This window comes from Apteryx rowi, unplaced genomic scaffold (assembly GCF_003343035.1).
Source record: "Apteryx rowi isolate R43461 unplaced genomic scaffold, aptRow1 scaffold_361, whole genome shotgun sequence".
In the NCBI taxonomy this organism is placed as follows: Eukaryota; Metazoa; Chordata; class Aves; order Apterygiformes; family Apterygidae; genus Apteryx; species Apteryx rowi.
The window spans coordinates 278,948-303,075 of NW_020450097.1; the positions used below are offsets into that span (position 1 = coordinate 278,948).

Sequence of the window (24,128 nt, forward strand, 5' to 3'; positions counted from 1 at the left end):
TATGAAAATGAAAACACAAATCAAGCGCAGTTACCTACAACACAGTCTAAGGACGGAAAATACATGAGGTGATAAAACTGCAAGGTGAAGAACCAAGCGTGCCCAAGGCAGTATCTCTGGAAAATCTGGGCATTACGTGCTCATTAAAGTCAGTCTCCAACTTTGAAGTCTGGCCTACAGGTTTTTACATACGATACGATGGTATGAAAGAAACACCGTGTACTTTTTAGAACTGCCTGAACTTCTCCCAACACAGTACACTGAAGCAAATAACACACATCTTCAATGAAAAATTTAGCTTAAAAAGGTCAATTATGTAATAGATGAGATGCATAGAATATTCTGGAATCTCCTGGGCCTATAATGCAACTTTTACTAACGTACCTCATCATGCATTCAAAAAAAAGCCAATATATTTAAATAAAATTTTACAATTAACAAACATGCCAATGGTCAGTATTGAAAAAAATCAGCTGGTTTTAATTTGATAATTTTATTTAGTCCTATTTAGAAACAAATGTTAACACAGAATGATAACATGAAAAGCCAAGCCCAAGGCCTGCAGCGGAGCTCCCCCAGGAAGTCCTTGCTGAGGAGCCCTTGCTTGAGGAGCCCTTGCTTGAGGAGCCAGCTTGCCGCATGGAGCCCTGTGACTTTCTCAGGGATTTAATCGCCTAAAGGATGTTTTGAAATGGAAGCTTTACACACTGTTCAGCAGGTCAAGGCGAGCAAACATTAAGCTTAACCTAAAAACACAGGCTATGGGAATCTTTTGCAAAAGGGGCATCTTTTTCACATCAGCCGTAGTTCAGGGCAGCAGAGCGGCTGCAGGGCTGCGGAGGGAGGCGCCTGCCCGCCCCGGCGAGCCACAGCTCTCCTCCCGCCCAGCCTGCGGCACCCCTGGAAACCCTTGAGGCATTAAAGCTGGAGCGTGCCTGCGATTAAAAAAAAAAATCACTTGTGTTTGGAAAGGAAATAATTACAGCCTGCCGCTCCGATCCCCTTTCACCTAGGAGGGTGCAGGGACACTTCCCGGCCTCGCGAAGGACCCGCTGTGGGGAGAGCGCCCCACTGCTCCGGTCCCTGCTCTCCAGAGCGCCCCAGCCCCGCCGGCGGCCCCCGGCCTGTACTGAGCCCCGACACGGGGTAAATATGTGCTCTCTATTCATCCTACAGCCGAAAAGAGACGGTACCATGCACCTGGAATTCCAGATACCGTTAACAACGGCACGCACACGGCACCCGCGCTCCCCGCGTAGCTCCCGAGACCCCCAGGGATCTGCACGCCAGCGCCTGGGAGCTACTAAAACGCACAGAGCGCAGGCAGAACCACTGCTGGAAACGTGTGTGCTTTATCAGCACTTAACCTACTTAGTGATACAAACACAAGCTAAGTTTTAAAAGAGATCTCTGGAATAAACGGCTGTAGTTAAAAACATCCAATGACTGTTTGGGGAGACCATTCCTATCCTGTGAGCAATAACTGGACATTATTATGTCTATTTTGATGATACAGAACTGGAAAGGAAAGAAACACGGAAGCTCATTGAAATCAGTGGAAGAATCCCATTGACTTCATCAGCAAGAGGACTCTCACAGCAAAGAGACTTTGCATAAAGACTATAAACATTCCTGGAAAGGACACAGTATCCTTAGGTACAGAAGATATGTTTACAGAAGAGGAAAGCTAAATGGAAACTAGCAGAGACACACACAAAATGGGGACTGTGTACTTACTCAAGAGCGTCTGAACCTCAGCCACTAAATCATCTGCCTTATGAAATGCACTTGTGTCCTGCTCTTTCCAGCTAAAACGTTCTGAGCAAAATTCACACAGCACTGCCAAAAACAGTGCTCCACCAAAGCAAGCACAGGTAGTCAGTAATACCCCAAGGCATTAAAATTTGTACAGCCAGATGGCAGGATTCAGGTTTTTAATTATTTATTAATTGATCTGTACTACAACTACTAGTTACCAAGCTGTGAAGGCTACACTGCTCTGTGCAGAGTCCTGGTATGAGTCTCTGAAGTTGTTCTGGTAAACATTTTCCATTATTAGATCTCATTAAGCTCCTTCCTCTTATTTCTCTCCTCTGTCTACATCTTTGAAATTGTTTATGTTTTCACATACTTGCCTGTGCTATGTTCACTCCTCTGGCTGCTCTGTCCTGACGTAAAACAGCCTAGTCTTTTGCTAGTTATTTCCCTTTGTCTTGCCAATATTACTAAAATAAGACTTTCTTGTTGGCATTCACCACCTCCATGGCTGACTATCCAGAACAGAAGCATTAGTCTAAAAATAACTCTGATTCAGATGTAATTTCAAATTACCAGAAAGTTATGCCTGCCACAGCTAATTTCTCTGGGACCCAGCGCACTATGTTAGGCTTACAAACTCCCTATACAGTGCATGGCAAGAAGGCTGCATCTGCATCATTAGCCTCCCATTTTACTCCAGTGTCCTAGTCCCCACACTGCATGCACATTGGCTCACTCCTAGGCTTCCTTCTGTAGTGAGCCAAGTGGTCCCTACAAGAGGAAATCCAAGCACAGAATAATTTGCTCTAGGGTCTGTTCCCTGGAACTGCATTAAAACACATCAGATTTGACTCTCTCTACTTGGGACACTCCTCCAGTATTATTCCAAGAAAGTCATGCACCCTCTCAAGCTTGCTTATGATATGTCCCAGATCACACAACACAAGTCTGGTGGACTCTGGGGGCACATTTAATTGAAAATCCATGAAAAATTATAATTATGTTTTATGGCTACAGGATGCATATGGCTGCATGGCTATGTGGGCCAAATGTTACGCTTAATAGTTTGGTCTGTTCCAGAGGTTTCAAGCCTCGAGCAATGAGGGACAAGTCAGTTCATACTAACCAGCCCAGTGGCCAGGACACTCTCCCCCTGTGCTTCTCAAAGACAAAAACCCACCTATTCAAGCTACAAACCAAAAAATGTACAACCATAGTGAGATGCCACCAGTCACAACCAAAAGGGAACACTGAGCACAGCAAGCGATCTTAAATCTTGTTCCTTTGCTGAGCTTTGACACCATAGTCAGTTTTGTCAAGAGACACCTGTTCTTACTTAGAATCTAGAATTAGAAATCCTCTCTTGTCAGTAGGTATCTTCAACTGTATTTTAAGCAAATTAGTATAATGTACCCTTTAATTTCTAGCCACAGGCAGTAGTGGTTCTACCAGTGCCCATCTTCCCTTACAAAAGTGTGATCATAAAAGCTTACAGAGGGGGAAAAAGAAGTGCAATGCCCTTCTCAGACTGAGAGTGTTTAAGCCAACCAGTCCCATTTTTCAATAGAATACCCTGACATTTTACAGGAGACACATCTTAGAGTAGATCTGGGCTCAAAGCAGAAACAGTTCAGAAGCCCTGGGCTCCAGGCAAATAGTGAAGTAAAACAGGGAAGAACATGTGGAATTTAGGCATCTCTCAGATTATGCAGTAGTTGATGGATCTCATCAGGAACACATTTTGGACTTTGGTGATCAGTTCTGCCTCTTCCCTGCCTATACTTTGCATGTCAGTATTGCACAAGGGCCTGTAGAGAAGACTGGGAATTAGAATCACAGGGACGTTCTTCCTAGCACCTTGGAGGTGACCTGTGACAGACTCCCAGGATCCCTGCAGACGCTCTTCTGAGGAAAGAGGGACACACGAGAGCTAATGAGGGACCCTTGGGCTGCAAGAAGCAGGGGCTTGCCCAAAGGAGCAGAGCCCACAAAGAGCTAGTTTCATCTCCACAGCTGCAGTGCTATTACAAGCCCTCTCTACGTACATTAAAATGCCAAAATAAATATTTTTCAAGAGAATAAACAGAGCAATTACCTGTATTTATGAATGATGGCATTAAATAATCTTCCATCACGCCAGCAGGTAGTGAAATTTTCACAACGGATTCCAGCATAACCCTCAGTTGTCTGCTGCGACCATAGGAGCAGTCTCTCTTTAGCAGACATGTCCTCTGACTCTCCAGTAACATGGATATCAGATATCTAAAACACAGTTAATACAAATATTACAATTACATCTAACATATTATAATATTTAAAATATTGCAGAAAAACACTCTTCATTATTGAAGATTTTTCTCTTTGATATCTACATATATGAATATGATAAATGATTGTGCATGTACTATATTAATATTCTTTCATATCATACCCTTATGCATTTTAATGTCTTCGATATGAAATACAGAATTGTTAGCGTCACAATTCTCTTCAGTTAGTAAACTCTCAGCCTCTTAAATTCTGGGAATAATATAATATTGTTACATAATAAAAGGTACTTAAATATGTCTATTTTATCCTGATAATGTGAATAATAATCTATTTCATATAACTACTTACATAAATGTTATATATTTATATATAAAATACAATATATGTCATATATACACACATCTATATTAAACCTATATTTATATTACACCTACTATATTAAGCTACAATGCACCTCTTATAAAACAGGCTAACTTACAATATTCTCTGTTCAGAAACTCAGTGACAACACAGTCATTTACAGTGAAAACTGACAATAATGGCTTTAGGATAAAACYTTCCAAGAAGCATTTTAGGAATGAATGAAAGATCGTAATTGAATATTTTGCCTCAGATATGGAAGGTTCACTTCTGTATGATCAAAGTATTACTAGCTTGGTGTAAGACAGAGCATAAAAGCAAGAAAATATTGGGAATTTTACATAAAAATACCGTTTTCTATCAGATTAATTTATTCCCTAATGAAGTTCCAGTCAGTTTGCTTAGAAAATTATTAGTGCATAAATGTGAGAGACACATTTCCCCAGTTTGCATATGGAATACAGCCCACTCCTGGAAGCTCAGAGAGCAAGTTAGGTGCTGCAGCTAGCTGCAGAGGGGCCTCAACTCTAGAGCTGCCATCATTCAAGCAACCTTCCTAGGGGAATCCAGAGAGGCCAGGCTGGAAATCAGAGCTGCTTTCTCGCATTAGAGCCACAGAAAATGCAATGGTAGGAGCAAAGAGATGTGGCTTTCCTGCTGATGCCATGTTAATGCATAACAACAGGCAGTAGGAAGCCAGGGGACAAAGACAGGAACCTTGGACATATCGGTGCAGTGTAGCTACCATCACTATGTGTGATTTTTGCTTAACCACACTTCACTTTCAGGGGAAGATTAGCATTTACACATATCTATTAAACTGCAAGTAAATTTAATGCAGGGAACAACTTCAATTAATTTTCTATGCAAGTGTCCACAAAATCACAAGTTGTGAAACCAGCTTTTTGGATGTTTATCACAGGTCATCATAGTCTTTTGCTCTAGGTAAGGGAAAGATACAGATACCAGTGCTAGAAAGCAAAAAAGTAACTGTTGAATGAGCCCAGAAATAATCTCCAAATACATGACAATTTTTTGCATCCTAATATCTACAGCTTCAATACTGCATATTTTTAAGACAAATCAGAGAGAAAAAAAAATTTTTTGTTAAAAACACTCAAGAAACACATACAGCTGTGATTGTTTATAAATGTCTCCGTGTCAAAATCCTGCATGAAATATCTATTTCATGAAATTACAGGAGATACAAAAGGTAGGAGTCTTATATGCAAAGACAACAGGAAATCCAAAGTAACAAAAGACCAACTTAACATCTCTGTGAAATTTTTTTTGTAAAAATACATGAAACTCATCTGTAGTGTACAGCTTCCTTTCTTTTGGTTACCTTTACTCTTTAGCACTTCAAAGCAAGAAAGCAAACAAAGTATTTTTCCAGTAGCTTTAGTTTCCATTCATGACAGACCAACCAGACCACAATATAAACGAAGTCAACCATTTACCACTTATCTGGACAGTGTTTCTGAACAGGATGATGTCATCTGGAAGTGTCAGATGTCTAGCAAAAAAACCCAAAACAAAACTGCATTCTATTCCTGTTGCTTTCACCAAGTCTTCTGTGTGCAATCCGTATCACATTTTAAAATATATTCTAACATAAGCAAGCTAACAATGTAATTTGCTTGTGGCCATTCCTTACCGCTAAGTTCAGCCCTTTAGCCTCCTTCATGGTTAACTGAACTGTGATAGCTATGTACATTATAAACTGCAACGAGTGCAAACACAGCATTTTTGAGTGCACATTTGATTCCTCTGACAACAAGTGATTTCAGGCATCAGGGCAATTTCTGAAAGTCATATTGGCATCTGTTGTTACATACAAAAAACATTTGTAGCTATGGCCACAAACGCAAAGAGAAAAACACTTCATATTCTCTAACTGACCAATATGCAAGTTTCCAGTCCTAATTCTGGAGAGCTGTAATATGAATTTATTTCATGACCCTAATACCAATTGGATTTTGATCAAAAATCCTCTGGGCACCAGGCAGCACCATAGTCAGCTATCTGAAGAAAAAGGAAGAGACTAGATCGGCTTCAATGTGCTAAATTCTGTTTTACTCCTGGTGGTGGCCCTTTTCAGTAAAGGTTAAGGAACTCTAGTATTAGCCTAAGAACTGTAACAGTCAGAGCTGTGCTGTTCTCTAGGTAAAGTATTTCACATGCTAAGACTGAGATTTCAGACTTCTTCATAAACACTGAATTCATAAAAACAAAGTGTAAAAATACAGTAGGTGGAAATTGTTAAAGAGCTGTGTTTTACTATGCTTACAAACACGAGCTTTACTTTGCTATATGTCTTATTAACTTGTAACTACTTAACAAATAAAATATTACACACACACACACACCCATCAAATTCAGGTGTCAGAGAGAGAGCATAGCTTTCCTTTGATAAACCCATAACAGAAGTACAGATATTTATCTATTAACTATGCATTATCATCAATATTTCCTACATTTTGCCATAGGAATGAAAGAGAAGGAGTACTAAATTAAGAACATTTGAACAGAAAATAGTTAACGGAGCAATCAGATTCTTTACTGTTTGAATTTTGTTCTTGAAAGCAAACAGCTTGTGCGAACCTTCTGTTTGTATATCCCACAAATCCGTCATTCACCCACTATAATCCATTAGTAGAGGACATCTGTTCCATGAGCATGGGACAAATATTGAATTTGCATGAACTTAAGCAGTTTTTTGTTAGATAGCCAGTTCTCCAAAGTATCTCATATAGCTTGTGAATTCCAAGTTATGCAAGAAAAACTGACAGAGGTAATTCCTCTGCATCGCCCTAGTGTCTCAGGATGAAAGTCTTAGTGGGCACTGAATACCCTATTTCTTTTTCTAATTAGGAAAATCAGTTCACCCCTACCACTGCAAGTGTTTCTAGCCCTGTCTCTAAGTCCTCTCTGCAACACAGGGTACACAAAATCTGCACACCAAAGGGCCTCAGGCTCCCAAGTTGCACTGATTTCAGGGATGTGGTTTCAAATCCAAAGAGAAGAGCAGCCCAGAGAACATCTTCCAAAGGAGATCAAAGAAGTGGTGCTGGATGTCTGTTGCCCATTTTTCTCCCCCCTTTTTTCCTCAGTGTAAACAGAGAAAGAGCCAGAATATCACAATAGACTAACGGGTATATACAGAGAGAAGTCTTTCCTCTGAGTCCCTCCTATCCCAAATGTTTGGAAGTCTAAACTTGACACAGTGTGCTTACTATACAAAAGTACATAATGGGCTGGATAGCTATAATGTACAGAGAGAAGTAAAAATGTGTTCTGCTGTAGGCTAACCCTGAAACAGGAAGTCTGAAGAATGCAAACAAGAAAAAAAGGAATATAAGAATTAAAAAAAGATTTGGAAATGTTTATTTGAACCAAAACATTCCCAAATATTGAACATAAGGAGGCAGTGTTTCTGCCCTATTTTCCATCCAGAACCAAGCAGTTCTGTCACGTTTGAAAAGGACTGTCTGACAGCATGATGATTTGTGCTGAGGGAAGTTGAGTTACAGGAATGGAATTTGAACTTGCATGTGATCACAAGAATGGCCTCATCTCCCCTGATGTTACAGTTGGACCTTGTGAGCTTCCATCTGGCCATAAATTCAAATGCTCCTACTCAGCTTTCATAAGGCCTCAGATTGAGTTGTTTCCAGCTTTGGGCAACGCCCTTCAAAAAATATTGGATTAGTTGGAGAAAATCCAAGGAGAAAAGCAAGAATAACAAAGGTCTAAAAAGCCATGACCTGTTAGGAAAGACTGAAAAAAATTAGTTTTATTTAGTCTAAAGTTGGGAAGACTGAGGGGAGACATGACAATAGTCTTCAGATATGTAAAATGCAGCTGTAAAAAAGGTAATATATCAAGTGTTCTGGGAATAGGAAAAGAACTAATGAGTTTTAAATGAGCATAGGTGTTTTAGGTTAAAAACAGTTCATAATACAAAAAATATAAGCACTAGAATTAATTACTTAGGAAGGATGTGAAACCACCAGTGCTGGAGACATGGAAGAACAAGCTAAACGTATCAATCAGGAATGGTTTTCATAAAGTTAATCTCGCCTTCAGGTACAGAGGTGACCTAGATGATCTCTTCAGAGCCCTTTCAGCCCTATTTTCTGTGGTTCCATCAGTGATTATAAGCCTCCTTCATCCACCAGCATCAAAGAAGCACTGTGTCTGCTTCTTGTGAGGGTTACAAGGACAACAGCGTGCCAGTAAAGCTAACCTCCTGACTTTTGCACCCTGCCCTGCAAATCACATCCTGGAAGAACAACTGGCATTTTTCCCTCCCTTCACTGTAATACATAAGCAGATAACACAAGATTATACCATAGTGGACATAGCTGGAAGGTGTCTCATCACCTAACAACTATGTGCAATGATAACTTAAATAATAAACAGATGACTACATACCCAGAAGTATTCTGCTGGATACACTGGTTACAAATACTTTATTTATTTATTTAAAAGCAAAGGATATTGCCTCTAACCTGATTCGAATACGTGTCTTTTCTTGCAGATTATTAGTAACACTATAGATGTCTGATGCAGTGAATTTCTCATCTCACCATGTAGGTGCATGGCAAAAAGACAGCTGAGGAACTTACAGCCAAGGCAAGAGATGAGCACTGGAAGTAGATGAGTGATTCTGTTTATATATTAGTTTAAATGTTTATATTTTGTGAGGTAAGCATTCACATCCATAAACTGTCACTGAAACTACCACAAATTAGACTGGACTAATAATGGTTATGGTTAATAATATGATACAGAGAAATCATTGATTTGTACACTAGTTGATGATGACCAAAACCTGATGCTAACACCAGCTGATAGCAATCTTTTGCTGATACTGAACAAAAACCATGGCTTGTTTCAACACAGCAGACATCAAATATCACAGTGGTGGCAGCCCCTAAAGAGAAGCCCAAACTACAGCCTTCATCTTCTACTCTACCCTCACTGTGCTAACCTGTGACTGAGGAAGGGGCTGCTGGAGAAAGCCAGCTTCAGCTTTGCTTCACGGCTTCTGGATCTTATTGCAAGCTGCCACCTGCTCTAGGACAGCCCAAAGTCAGAGCAAGATCACAGGATATCCTGCTCATGCAAGTAATCTTCCTGTATCCTGGAACAAGGACTGTTTTCTATCTCAAACTTTGCAATGAATAGTCAGGAATGAGATTTCAGAACATCCCACTTAGGTGAGCTTTGCATATAGGAAAACAGAGGTAATGTGAAAATACATATTTGAAAACAAAATCATAATTGTTTCATGTGCATAAGAAGGAAAGGCATATTAATGTAGCACAGAAAAAGACTTGAAGGATCTATCCAGTAGAGGGTACTATGCTGTAAAAGGGGTAAAATGTCATATTTCAGTTACAGTGCAAATTAGCTGTACCAAACAGTTTCCTCAGGTACGTTTTCAGTTTGAAAAGCCAAACCACTCTGAAATATCAGCCACRTCTGAGGCACTATGAAAGCCGAGTAACAGCACAGATAAGCTGACAAGGTGAGTGGATGCTATTGATCTCTGTAATCATGGCAGTGAAAATGGTAAAAAATAGTGAGATTGGTAACTGTAAACCTTGTGAATGTAAAATGCGTTTGGGCTGGTGATCAGGAACTTTGTGGATTTGTATACATAACAGCTATAGTGTTTTATACTGAAATACAAGACAATCAAATGCTTGTTTAGTTCTCAAAAGTAATCAGAAGAAAAATGGTCATGACTTTGTAAAATAAGCTATAGTTTAGAATCTAGGTTTCTTTCTGGATTTGTTTTCAGGTCAAAGCTAGGTGCTCTTAAAATTTTTTGTACTCAGGATTTTGGGTGGAGAAAGGGAACTATACTGAAAAGCAGACATTTCAGCAACTCAGGTGTTTAGCCTGATTTATCAGTAGTTTTCATATTGATATAATTATGCAGTGTTTTACTGATATCACCAACACAAGCCTTAGTGTTGATGTAGGTGCTCAGCAGAAACCTCATTTATTCCCTTTCCCCTGTGGTAACAAGGGGTATTAGTATATGCCTTGTTAGAGTAATAACTGTAGCAACATTTAGAAGTTGCATCACTTGGGTTAGGCTGGAAAAAGCGGCCGTGCTTGGCTGTACAGACAAAGCCTCATGCTCCTCTACTCAGCAATGATGCTTTGTTCAAAGAACATCCCTAAACTGCTCCCAAATTCCAGTTCAGATTAAGAGGGCAAAGATCTCTGTGTGGATTAGGAGCTATTTGTACTAGGATATATTGTGCATTGTAGCTGGATGTGTTAGGTGTATTTGAAAACTAAGCTTGAAAAAGTATAATTTGATTCATGTTACAAAAGTAAATTATATAAACAGAATTGTATTTAGTTCTTTGCTGGAAAGAGTATCTTTGGCATATGCCCGTTTTCTCTGCTCACTCAACTCAAATCTCAGATGTCCCTGCTCAGCAAGAAGAATTAGTTTTGGACGAAATCCTGGTACTGGCATTTGACCCACGCTTAAAGATTTCAGTTGTACTGAAAATGAGTGGGGTAGAATTGGTAATATGTTAACATGGATACCCACAAACAAAAATTTGCTTTCCTTTAGGCATCTGCAACTAAGCTTGTACTTCGGTTTCTTTTATTGTAAAATGAAAGTAATCCTACCCCCAGGGGAAGAAGGAATTTGAATAATTAATACTAATAGATCAGACAGACAGTTTTGCAGGAAAGATCTTTAAAAGTGTAGAACATTATTAAGAATGATTTATGTTCACTTTTTCTATTTCAAGCTGCCTATATATTTCTCTCATTCTTCAGTTCCTACTGACCATAAGAGAAAACAGTTAGAAATATTCCCATCCATCTGATAAAAGGCTCAGAAGAATGACAAGATTGTCAAGAACTGATAAAATTTACTGCAGATATTAAATGTGAACTAAAACAACTCTATAAAATTCACTGCACCTTCTACTCTCATTTTAACATAAAGATCTTTTTTTCTGAATTATGAAACAAATCAAACAACTACAGACAGCAAAACAATACAAGAATAGTAGATAAATACTGCTCAAATATAAAGGTATTACTTAACCTACAGAAAAGATCAAGTAATGTGATCTACAGCATTCCTGCATGTGTAAGAGGCTTATAAACAGCAAAATGAAGATATTTTTGTAACACAGCAAAAATACTGTTCCGATAGTTATTCTGAGCTAACTTTCAACATTAACCTACTGCGCCAAAATATTTACCCTGCTCCTGTTCAGTGGAATGCTAAAAAATGCCTTTTCTTTTGGCATTTGGGGAAGCACAGTATCAGAAGAATAAAATCTCATTTGTTCAAGCTGTGGATCACTTTTGCTTTCAGAAAGAAAGTGATGCAACTTTTCATGTGTATTGCTTTTTGGGACATCTTCAACAATTTGGCCAGAAATTTTATTTAACCCAGTTTCTTCATGCTGTCTGCCTACAAGGTGGACAGCAGAATTGCAGCTAGCTGCCTTTTCAAAACAAAGACTGCTAACTTTCTGCTGGAATGTTAATTCCCTTGTGGTGCCACCATGTGAATTTTTCCTCTTCCATGTACAGCGTTTTTCTGAACTTATCTCGTCATGTTCTTTTAACCATGTTTCTATTTCATCAGACTGGGTGAGCTTCTGATTATCACCATGAAAACTGTCCCCTCAAAGAGAATCCCTGTTAGCTTCACTCAGTACAACTTTTGCTTTAACAAGATCAGCCGAAAGGTCTGTACTCACGGGCAGAGTGTAACCGTCCACTGCTGTTCTCGGTGGCAAGGAATCAGCCAATCCCACACCCTTCGAAAGCATCTCGGTCTTTTCTGAACTCCCCACTTCATGTTGGTTTCTTTCTTCATTTTCTTTAAGCTGTTCTGAATCTGGTCTCTCCTCAGTTGATTTCTTTCTCGTTTTTCTTCTAAAATATTTTCTTCCAGGGGAATGTTTAGCTGGACTTAAGGGAGCTTTGGCAGGATCTAAACACTGTTCTTCCTTTTCAGCCCTTACACATCCACAGAGGTTCCCCATTTGGCTTTCAGTAACGCACAGTCACACAGTCTCATTCATTTCGGTATATTTACATACACTTAAATCCTTCTCGGAAACTTAAGAACTGCAGTTGGCACCGTAATTTCTTCCAGACTTCACTTCCATCCTCCTCAGTACGTAGCCATTTTGCTTATGAGAAATGCACACGCAATAAATGTTGTGGCACAGTGCCCAGGCAGGGCCTGTGTCTGATTAGACACTGTGGCTTATTTCTGGCCACCAATCCTCTTAAATAAACATCATTGCTTCAGCCTTACACTGTACGGCCGATGGCCTTTCGCAGGGATGACATAGCACTTATGAGCAGTAGAAAATTCTCGCATATGTTTTAACTTCCTGTTTCATTTGCAACTCAAGTAAGATAAAGTGGAAAAATATGCAGCAACCTTTGAAACTATTAGCTACACTCCAAAGCCAAAAACAAGCATACAGCGAACAGCAGGAAGGATTTAGTTAGCAAACTTGTTTTTCACTTCATACTTTTTCCTCACATATCCAATGATCCATAGAAAGGAAGATTAAAGTGAATGATCAGAGATTGCTCTGACAGGGTGCAGGGCATCAAATCTTATTTGTATGTGGGGTTTTCACAGTAGCTGATGTGATTTTTTCACTGACTTGTCAGCTATAAATAACTTGCTGCTTTGCTATTATCATAAAAGCATAATAGTTTGTTCAGGTCAAGACTGCTGAGTACTACGTAGGGGAACTTTGCAGCAGATTTAAAGCATCTGGCAGGTAAAGGTGAAACAAAATTATAAGGGTCGGTCTGTCTAGAGAGCTGTCCGTAAAGTTACTGCAAAACAGACTATATGAATATAGTATGTTCAAATTAAACTCTTCTGGAGTTAATAAAATGTGAGTATTTTCCTCCTCCCATCGCTCTGTTCTGTAGACATCTCTGTGTAGCTCTGAATAAAATAGCCATGAGGTGTCTAATTACATCTGAAAACTGGGAAGAAATATAGACTATTAAAATGCAAGCAGGTCTAAACACCAACATACTRTGTTTGGAAAATGTCCATATTTTCAAGCTTCAGGTTCATTTCTGTTACCAATATGCAAAGCGTATTAAAAACGCCACACATCAGCAGGGGTAGGTGTGTATGGTTTTTCACCCTGCAAAAGAACTACCAAATAATTTATATAGCATTATCAAGTGTTACCATTGAATCTTTCCCATTTCTTTTAAAAGGAACTGCAAAAATAAAGGCCAGAGACTTTATCCCTAGGGGTCAGCTCCACTGAAGTATTCTGCAACATTTTACTGAAGGAACCTAAAACAAATATGTGTTAAAGAAGTGCTTTCAGTGCTCACCGAACTTCCAGGAACAAAGATGTTCATTTCCAACTACTCTGCGGGCACTGGAGCAGAATTTGACAGTAGTGCTTAGAAAACTTTCACTGCAACACCTATGAACTAGCAGGGTGTCACAGAATAATGCATCCCAGCTGCTAGACAGCCAGCTACAATGCCAAGACATTTCTTTTCAGAGAGGATGTTTATGCAATGACCACATTTTCTTCCATGGATTTGATTTCTATTTGCATTTGTAGTATGTTTAACATATGGGTGGAGTTGTGACATTTGCTCCATTAGCTCCCGTTAAAGAGCCATATTCTAAGCAGCTTAGAAAAGTGACTTCCAGCCAGTGCCAGCAGGGCCCAGAGGATTCGCTAATTTACAAAAGACTTCCACATGGGACTGAGCTGGGTCCTGACTTTGCCCCCCTCAGTTAATAGAAAAGCACATTTAAAAAATAAAACTATAGTCTTTGTAAACCATTTGTTTATACAAACACAACAATGTCATTTATGTGCTTGCAAATATCTCTTTCTCCTCTGTTATCAGAAAAGAAGATTCAGCACCTTGCAGTGTGACTGACTGTGACTGTTTTAATTTCACATAGATGTAGCTTCTGGTTTAATAACAATATGTATAATAATAAATAAAATATGATGATAATATGTATAATAATATTGAACTACTACATAATCCACTCTTATTACAAAATTTTATTTTAATGAATACCCTGATAAAGTAGATATAATGTAAAAGATCAGATAGAACAGTGTCCATGACTTGAATGAACAATTGCAAGTTTCCATGTTATATTAACTGTCTAATCAAAAATATACTAAACTAATTATGCTGCAGTATGCTGCTTCCTACTCTTCTATGAATTTCACAGGAGTTAAGAATTTGCTTAGGAATACTTCAAATTCAAATTATGCAACTCAAATACATGTTTAAATTAATGAGCACTGGCACTGAGGTTTCTAAACAACAGTTGTATCAAACTAACTGAATTTTAATGGAATGTGATTTAGTACATATTTATCTTACACTGCTTAAATCTGTTTAACAATCAGCATGACACCACCGTCTTCCAAACAGAAAGTGTCCATAAGCATTCTTTGTTATTTCAAATCTCCTATTAGGATTGGTGTCACACTGACTGCCATAACAATGTCAAATCAAATCTATTTTAAGACAGGTCAGAAGAAATGAATATGGTTATTTGACAGCATCAGGAAAACTCACCAAGCAATCAGCATTTTGTAATGTGATCAGTGATTTGGAATGTCTCTGATTTTGTGCATCCTCTTTCCCACATACCTTAATTATGATTATTTTTTCATAAGAGTACGTAACTCCCATTTTCAGAAAATCAGGTACCTCTAAAGTGGAATTAAAAAATTGAGGCAGCCAAAATAAAAGAATTAGTTCTGAAACACTGGTTATAAATCCAGTGCTCCCAACAATCCTGGCTTACTGCTGAGTATTCCATGTACATTTTAGTTGAATGCAGCTGGTATATTTTTAGCTATTCCTAGAATTTTACCACTTTTAAATATTAGCTAGGAATAAATGCACTGCAAAGATATCTGTACTGACTGTTATTAATATTTGTTAGTCTCTATCTTCCTAGAAATAGGTAAGAAATAGGTAGCTTCAATAATTTATAACCAATTCAACAATACTTACCAGCTGTTCCTGAGAGAGAAGGCTATCACCTATTAACAATTCTTTCTGTTGTTCCTTGTTTCTCATGAACAAAAGAATAATTTGAAAAGCACTCATTTATCCCCATGAACAAAAGAAAAGATCAAGGACAAAAGGAATTACAGTTGACAAATAGTTTTTAGATTAGTCTTTTTTAAAACTATGGAAAATCATATTCTGTGTTAAGGGAATAAATGAAAGTGCAAGTAACTAAAGACAAAATGATCACTTTTAGCTAACTAGATTACTGAAAACTAAGTGATAACTTTGATCTCAGCAAGTGAAAAGAGACAGAGACAACAGGGTTAAATTGGAGATTTTGAAAAGGGGTATGAAAATTTCTTCCCAAACCTGTCTGCTAAAGCAAAGAAATATGGTATTCTAAAGCATCAGAAGAGACTACCACCAAATCCAAAGAGAACCACTACAATACAGCGAAAACCTGAAGTGTACTGGGATGCTGACACCATCAGCTTTGTCTCAGACATTTGACCAAACCTGAATGGAAGCTTAGCTTTAGTTAAGGCCAGAGATTTACATGATCAAAGTTGTTAAAAATACCACCACGTTTTGCTGTTTTTTGGTTTTTTGTTTGGGTGTTTTTTTTAAGAAAAATCCAAAGATCCAAATTCATACCCACCAATCCTAGAAAGTTCTGCAGGGAGATTATTGCAAGACTTTTTCTGATATATAAACCCCTAAGAAGTATAACATGAATAAAGGATTAGATCAAGACTTGTTTGCAATTTGATCTGTCTTACAGGATGTCTAAGAGGCTGTCTTAATCGCAAACAAAAGGTTAACATTAAGACATGGCAAACAAAAGATTAACATCAAGACATGAAACAGCTCATGAAGATTTGTGTGTTTCCTGTGCATTTAACCACAGACTTCTGTAACTAATCGAGCATGTGTGTGACTGCAAAATGCATTATGTTCTTAACATGGAACAGGTGTATTACTCATTAAGGTGGCATCCTTGTGGAAAATCTGTGTATTTGGTAGTGTGCAAAATGCTGAGGTCAGTCATCCTTTGTACACTGCTCATTTGTCTTCCTCATTTGTGTCAAGTAGTTAGCAAACATAAAGCAAAATTTATTCCGGTTTGCCCATCAAACTGAGCCTGGAATTTTTCATCCTGAAATAACATGGATGACCCTACTTGGTACCCACTTTGGGTAGGTTTTGATACATTTAAGGGTTGTTTTTTTTTTGGGGGGGGGGTTGTTTTTTTTCATTTCTGCAACACAGCAAAAGCAATGGAGAGTTCAGCATAAATGGTACGTGTCATTTCATGCTACTAAAACAGCATAGCAGATAACCAGCAAGCATTTTGTTACACAGCCCAAAGGTTACATGCAGAAAAACACACAGAAAAATAAACACAAGCCAAAGAGAAAGTGAAAATTAAAACCGTGCAAGCTAGAGAATAAAGCAAGAAAGAAAAGCTTTCTGGCACAAACAAAAGATTATATCCAGAGCTGTTTGAGCTGTACAGGCAATTACTGCTCAAAATCTGAAAGAGCTTTCAACTTTCAGGTACCCCTGAGGTACCCAAAAGTCACTACCCTGAACAGCAGATGATGTGACAGGAGAGAGATTATTTTATCTATCAAAGTGACCCCAAGAAAAGCGAGGAAGGAGGAATTTGTTCCTTGTATGTGGTTTTACGGGATTAAGGACAAACAGAATCAACTGGTGAGGTGACTGCTCATAATTCCTATCCTGCTACAGATACCACACTATTCTTAGAAGTGAAGTCCAAACATGATTATGCAAYGGGCTCACACGGCTCTTGTCTTTGCTGTGATTCAGAGGAGTCCCAGAAATTCCAAGACCTCCATGCCCATTTTCCTAGATGAGGTTTAGCCATTTTGTTAAGCTGCTGCAGAATTCTGGAATTTCAGGAAAAGTACACCCCACCAAATGCTGAATGACAGCTCTGCCAAAACGCCCAGTTACTGGGAATCAAAAGTCCCAAATAGAATTCAGTTTATCCTATGACCACTTATAGTCAGGAGATGAGACAGTTGGCCACATAACTCCATCTTTAAATCTTTGAGAAGATCAGACCTTGACCTGTTCTAGCTATTTTAAATCAAAGGCAGATTAAATTTGAATCCTTGGGATCCAAGACCCACAGCTTGGACAGGGCGCAGAGGTGAGCCTCAGAGCCAGCTGCTCCTGGAAGACTAGAAATAGGTGCCAGGGAGAAGGGCAAGTGAAGCACTCTCAATTCCTTGTTGCCGTCGAAGGAAAGAGAACAGAAAAGCCATCAGCATGGCTCTTCTATGACTATTATTATTATTGCAGATTTAACATCAGAATAACCGAAGCAGGGGAAGGTGCACAAATCCTAGAACATCCCATTATTCCTTTACCTTTTCCAAGACATTTACTGGAATGGGCCACCCCAGCTGAGCTCCCTCCTTCTCCGGTCACCTCCTTAAGACACTATATTGCCTTCACGACCACCGCAAGAGTGCTTCAAAACTATCATTGCACTTCAGCCTCTAAACACCTAACTGAGGTAAGGGGTATAAGGAGTTTCGGAAAAGGGTGGATAACTATCCTCTATTCCAGCCAAGTAATCTACAAATAAATCCACCCTTCTTACCTTTTTCCCCAAAGCAGGTAAATGTTTAACTGTTGGTCTGCTAGATCAAATGAATGGTCTAACAGACTCCTTTGTGGAAGGCTGATAAAGAATCAGTTTAGCTTGAAGGCTTACCTGGAACCAGTGGCAAAAGTATTTGCTGGCTGACAGGAAAAATGTTAAGAGGAAACACTTGCCCTAAGCAGGCCTGAGAGAAAAAAATCCACGTGCCTACAGAGGGCTGAAGGGCACTGCAATGTCTGCACAAAAAAAGTTACAGACTGGAGCCTTGCAAAGCAGTATTCGGTAAAAAGGCCTGAGAACAGGGAGCTGGGAAAAGCAGAAGTGTTTCACAGGAATTACTGAGTTGTATAATGCCACTGAAACAGAAATGAAGTCTATCAAGTCATGACCYGGATGTTCCAGAAATTTTTGAAGGCCTGAATTCAAAGACCTTGAATTTTGGGGGCCAGAAAGGTTTAGTTTCCTGTTTTGATTTGTTTTTAAACCAATTGCAAATTACTCTAGACATTTGTTAACTTAAAGAACACTTGCAGTGGTTTGAGAAGGAATGGTCACTAATTTTCACAGAAGATATCCTACTAAAACTACAACTACTTTCTGAGGCCCAAATTCTGCCTTTATTTATAGTTGCTCATCTCCAATGATATCAGTGAAAACGTATGGGTATGAAAGAAGGAATTTATTCAAATATTAATTTGGATATTTTTTATATACAGTATATAATTATACAAAATACTGTAATCTGATTTAACAAGTTCTACAGATGCCAGGAAAATAACAGCAATTATTGCATTATGAAACTGAATGAAAAAAGTAACCACATATTGTTAAAAGCATGTGAAAGGCATACACTGAAAGCCTGCCAAAATCCTAACAACATACATGTCTCAGGCATTATCCATACCCGAAGGACAAATTATTTCATAACATACTCAACCCAATAAAGCACTGGATTCCCCATTTCTATATCTTATATGTAATTACTTGGGCCACAGAAGAATGTACAATTTATTGACTTATGCAGCTGTGAAAGCCAGTGGCAAAACTCAGAACAAAATTTGCATTTATTTAATTTTGGGTACCAACTCAGGATGCCATAACCATCTCTAGACATAACTCAGATGCAAGAGAAATTTAATCCTCAAATGCACATTATCTCTTATTTTTATTCATCATGTCTTTCCCCTAAATCATTCCTCAATTCATTCCAATACTCTGAAGAGTTTTCTATTTTGAGGAAATATTATTCTCTGGATAAATGCTATCACTCAGAGAAACAAGATGCCACAAACAGCAGCCAAAAAAGATCTCTGGCATCTTGCAAACCTCCCAGCTTGCAATGTTACTAGAATATACATAATGACAAAGCAGAAGCAGTAACTCTACGCAGAAGATAGCTGTCTGTACTCCCCAAAAAACTATTTTGTAAACGCTAGTAAAATTTAAGGGTTAGCTGAGATCAAGGCACCTAAGTGTACGTGTCTACATTATAGGTGTTTACATGCAAGCTAGATGTCTAACAGCCCATTTTATTCAGTGGGGCAGGATTTAGCTTCCTATACGTGGCATCATAAAGCTCTTTGTTATATTCTATTATATCACACCTGGCCTCCAGCTGCAGGTCTAGAAGCATAGACCTCTCACAGATCTGGTGTCTCATCAGTGAACTCATCATGTATGTCCTGGATATTTTAGGGCCTCTCAAATGTCACTAGAAACCAATGTTTAGGCAACTGACTCAAGCCCTGGAGATCTAGTTAGCACAGTCAATGGATCTTGAAGAGCAATCTATCTCACCCTAAAGTAGACACATAAGGAGAAAGTCAGTTGCCCATCTGGAGATTTGAGACACCTAAAAGTATCCGAGATAGCTACATGGGGATAGCAGATATGACACAGGACCTAAGGGAATCTCACTTCCTACTGGGTCTGCTGCTAGAGGTGAGGCAGGATATGCTGTGACATCTCAAATAGCACTAGACACGTTTGGGCAACTGAGTTAGGCACCTGCTGTGGAGTCATCTGAATTGCTCCACAAGCTCCACTGGCTGTACTGACTAGCCCTCCAGGGCTCAAATCAGTTGCCCAAACATATTTACTGCCATTTAAGATGCAGTTTATCCTGCTTGATCTCAATCTCTTCCCATACAATAGTGGTGTTTCCTATACGACCTGTGTCATGTTTGTTGTACTAATGTGGGAGTCTCATATCTGCAATTACAACAGATGTTCATGTTTAATCAAATGGAGTAAGCCTTTAGTATAATCTAGAGAATGATTCAGCTAACTACTAACTGAAGAGACTAAATGCTATTGATTACAGGGAGAAATTAGACACTTTATACACATGAACAGAGCTCCACGTAAACACCCAGAACTAGGTGTCTTAATCTGCATGTGAATCCCACCAGAAGTTTCCCCACATATGCAGTTACTCCAGGCATAAACACTATTATCATGAAGATTTATCCACTTTACAAAAAGTCTGGTGTTGCACTTTGATTCTGACTTTTTCCCTTATTCAAACCCTGTTTTAAGTGAAGACAAACTTTTAAAAAATTATGTGTGAGGTGTAAGCAAGCACATTCTCCTGAATTTCCTTACACATCCTGAACCGAAATCAGTCATACACAGGTGTCAAACACACCAAACTACCATATATTTCCACAGAAGTGGTATGAAGGCAAATGCTAGGGTAACATAGATTCGCATAAAGGGTTTCTCTTATATCACCTTACAAATCACTTCTGCGTTCAAAGTAGGCACTGCAGCCATTAATATATAAAAAAAACAGAAAATAAAAAAATATATATTTTTCAGTTATTTCATATTTATTAACGTGATTTAATAAATATGTTGTCTATGAGCTACTATCCATTTTGAAAATTATTTTAACGCAGACTTTTTAACATATTATTTTGATAAAAGTAAATACAAGCTGGTAGATTTATGAGCCTGAATTGTATTGGTGGAGATGTACGTTGTAGTTATTAGGGGGCAGGACTGAACAGAGTAAGTGTGTTTCTTCAGGTGATCTTCAGCTACAATTTATAACACTCCCACCTATTTCGCATGGAGTTGGCTACTTCACAAAAGAACATCCTTGTCACACTAGGTCATATAAACTACTTCATATAAACTTTCTTCTTTCTCACTTTTTTTTTTTTTTAAACAGGTAAAGCTAGTAATGCCAACTTCCATCATTTTTTATAAGCACCAAAATTGTACTAGGTGCCCTATGATTCAGATCACAAGAGATACCAGCAGCTTCATCCTGAAAAAAGCCTATTCCTGTGTACCTTGTAGGATCAGGCTCCAAGAGATAAAACGTACATCAAGCTAAGGCTTTCCACAAACAACTTCTGTTATTAAATTTTTAATAATCTTTATTTCTTAAAATGCCAGGACATTCAATCACTGACTATTCTGTGGGTCATGCACAAGTATATTTAAGCCTAGCTTTCTTTCTCCATATAAGCATGTGGAAGCAAAGACCAACCCAACAGAAAGGAGCTTCAGGCCCCCTAACGGTGACCAGTCAGTGTCTTCTCCTGCAGTGGCCTTGGCCTCAGTGCCAGGACCGTGTCTGCCCCTATTCATGTAATTTTTTGTTCCTCCTTAGGATTTGCAAAAAGGCAAACTAGACCCTAGCATCCTTTTCTTTAAGAAATAAATTGTTTTCTAAATCACAAATCCAGTAGAGTATATTTCTAAGTGAACCATGTTTTTCTGAATAATGTAATTTTCTGATCATTTTTAGTGCCCGCACAGGAAGGAGTCTATGGCTAACAATGCTGCAGTCACACTAAATGGGAATTATCTGTCATCTGAATTACATCACTGATAGCCACAGCCACTGTGAAACCCTCAGTTTGAGAAGCAATTTAATACCACATACTGTAAGGATGCATTATACTATACACAATCCAGCCACTGTACAACAATTACTGTGCCATCTAGTGTGACCCCATATTACTATCACGTTTATTGTACTAAAAACAAATGTCCAAGTGTTGCAGATTGCTCAAAAATGCTGAAAGCAGTGCTTGCTAAAACACCCAAATGAGCAGAGAAATTCAGATCCAGAATCAAAAAGATTTAAAACCTTTTTTTAAATCTTAATATTCAAAGGTAGTCTTTACAATAAAACAATACCTTTTTATTCAAACCCGAAAGAAATGCAACCACCATTGTCTTTAATTATGTTCAAAAACTAAGCTGTTTTGCACTCACTCTGCAAATAGGAAATTAGATAGCAAACAAACTACGTCRTCTGATCCAGTTTACATCACCATATAAAAGCCATCAAAACCTTCAAATATGCATTACAGAAGAGACATACTCCGTATTTTTGCATGGGTTATATGAAGTCTGGTTTCAGTTGACACATTTACGGTAACTATATACAGAATCTGACTGAAAACATAAGAGAAACTAGGCTTACCTGAAAGTGCAAAATTATGGTCCATATCAACCCCAAAGTCAGTTTGGGATTCCCGTCTGTTATGTCATCATTCCTAATGTTAACCAGTTTTACCTGCCATTGTGGAAAGAAAATACATAAAAATTTGAAATAAATATGCCAAAATTATATACTGTACTACACAATGATGTCTCTAAAAGAAGCATTACTCACTTCACAAACCTACCCTCTTGTTTTTTTTATTCTCAAAAGCAGAAAGGAATTGAATTCAGGCCATAAGTGGCCTGCTAGGAATCCTCCTCTGCCACCCACACCAAGCTGAGAAGATTCCTCAGCCATCACTACATCAGCAGATATGTTCCTTTGCCAAATACCCTTCATCCCACTTCATGGCAAAAAAGGAAGGTACGCTAGATGAAGGAAGGATAACAAGAATATGATGATCTGTAACTGCTGTGCATCAGTCTCGTGGCAATGCCAAAATTCAGGAAGCTTATCATTAGCTTTGGCTTTCCCTAGGCTCTCCTGTACCAAAGAGAATTCAGCAACAGGAGAATCAGCCCATTAAAAAACAACAGTCTGACCTGATAAAACCAACAAAACCCACAATTCATTATCACATTTAAATAACCAATGGCATAATAAGGACAATTATTATCACTGCTGCTATTGTAGTCATCTACAACATTGTAAACGTGAAAGGGTTAACAGGACTAAAAACAAAGGCTGACATTTTTGCCGGTCCAATAAACTCAAATTCAGAACAAGTTTAACAATTCTATTATCTTTGTCAGATTTTATTATTCCATTTAATTTCTTTACATGCATTATTTGTCTGTGTAGCCTAGCAATTAAAGATGACGCAGATAAAAGGCATTTGATGCTTATGCTAGTAAAGTTATATGTACATGCTTTTTAAGATATACCCTGTTATCAACACTGCGCAAGCAAAGGCACGTTCTCTTCTTGGTCTGCAAACAAAATTTTAACCACTGTTAGAAAAACACTCTCCGGAAGAGAGGGGATATCCCACAGTTCACAAAAGAAAATAAAAGACAGATCCAAATGTTTTCCTCCTGCTGCATAAAAGCCATTTGCCTTTGGCAAAACTCTGCATGACAGTCAAATACGCTACCTCTTTGTTTTTTTCCTTTGTTTTTTTTGTTTTTTTTTTCCAAGTTAGGCTTCAAAACTATCAATATATTGGATCACTCTGCCTTAAATCACAATAAAGCCTCTGTATTTGGAGGGCATACAGAAAGCCTGAGCAAGTTACCTCCTAAATATCCTTCCTAAGTGAGTAACAGGAGCACTGCACCTCCCTTGCTCTGTCCTTCCTGCCTGGGAAGGTCCCTGGGAAGGACCGCCTGGTCCTTCCCTTCCTGCCCGTCTCCACAGCGGTGCCTTTGCTCTACACCCCAGGACAACCCTCGCATCACGCTAGGAGCCCCACTCCTTGGAAGTACCGAAACCTCACCCAAATGCAAATCCCGCCAGCAACCTGCCAAGAACACCAAAGCCATAGGGTATTTTCTAAAACAGAGTACAGCCATTTTCAGGCAACTACAAGGCCGAAGAGAGCACAGATGTGGGCTCGCAGTAGGCCTCTGTGATCCAAGC

At 38.7% G+C, this 24,128-nt stretch overlaps 1 protein-coding gene across 2 annotated transcripts in view; it reads right to left on the reverse strand.

Annotated features, from left to right (window-relative positions):
- The window catches only part of DST (dystonin), a 314,470-nt gene that overhangs the window by 166,369 nt on the left and 123,973 nt on the right, over positions 1–24,128 (reverse strand). For both annotated transcript variants that reach the window (XM_026073126.1, XM_026073127.1), the window contains 2 exons: positions 22,530–22,622; positions 3,854–4,020 (listed from right to left, as the gene is read on the reverse strand). In XM_026073126.1, coding sequence (XP_025928911.1) covers positions 3,854–4,020; positions 22,530–22,622 — 260 coding nt within the window. The remainder of the gene's footprint in view (positions 1–3,853; positions 4,021–22,529; positions 22,623–24,128) is intronic.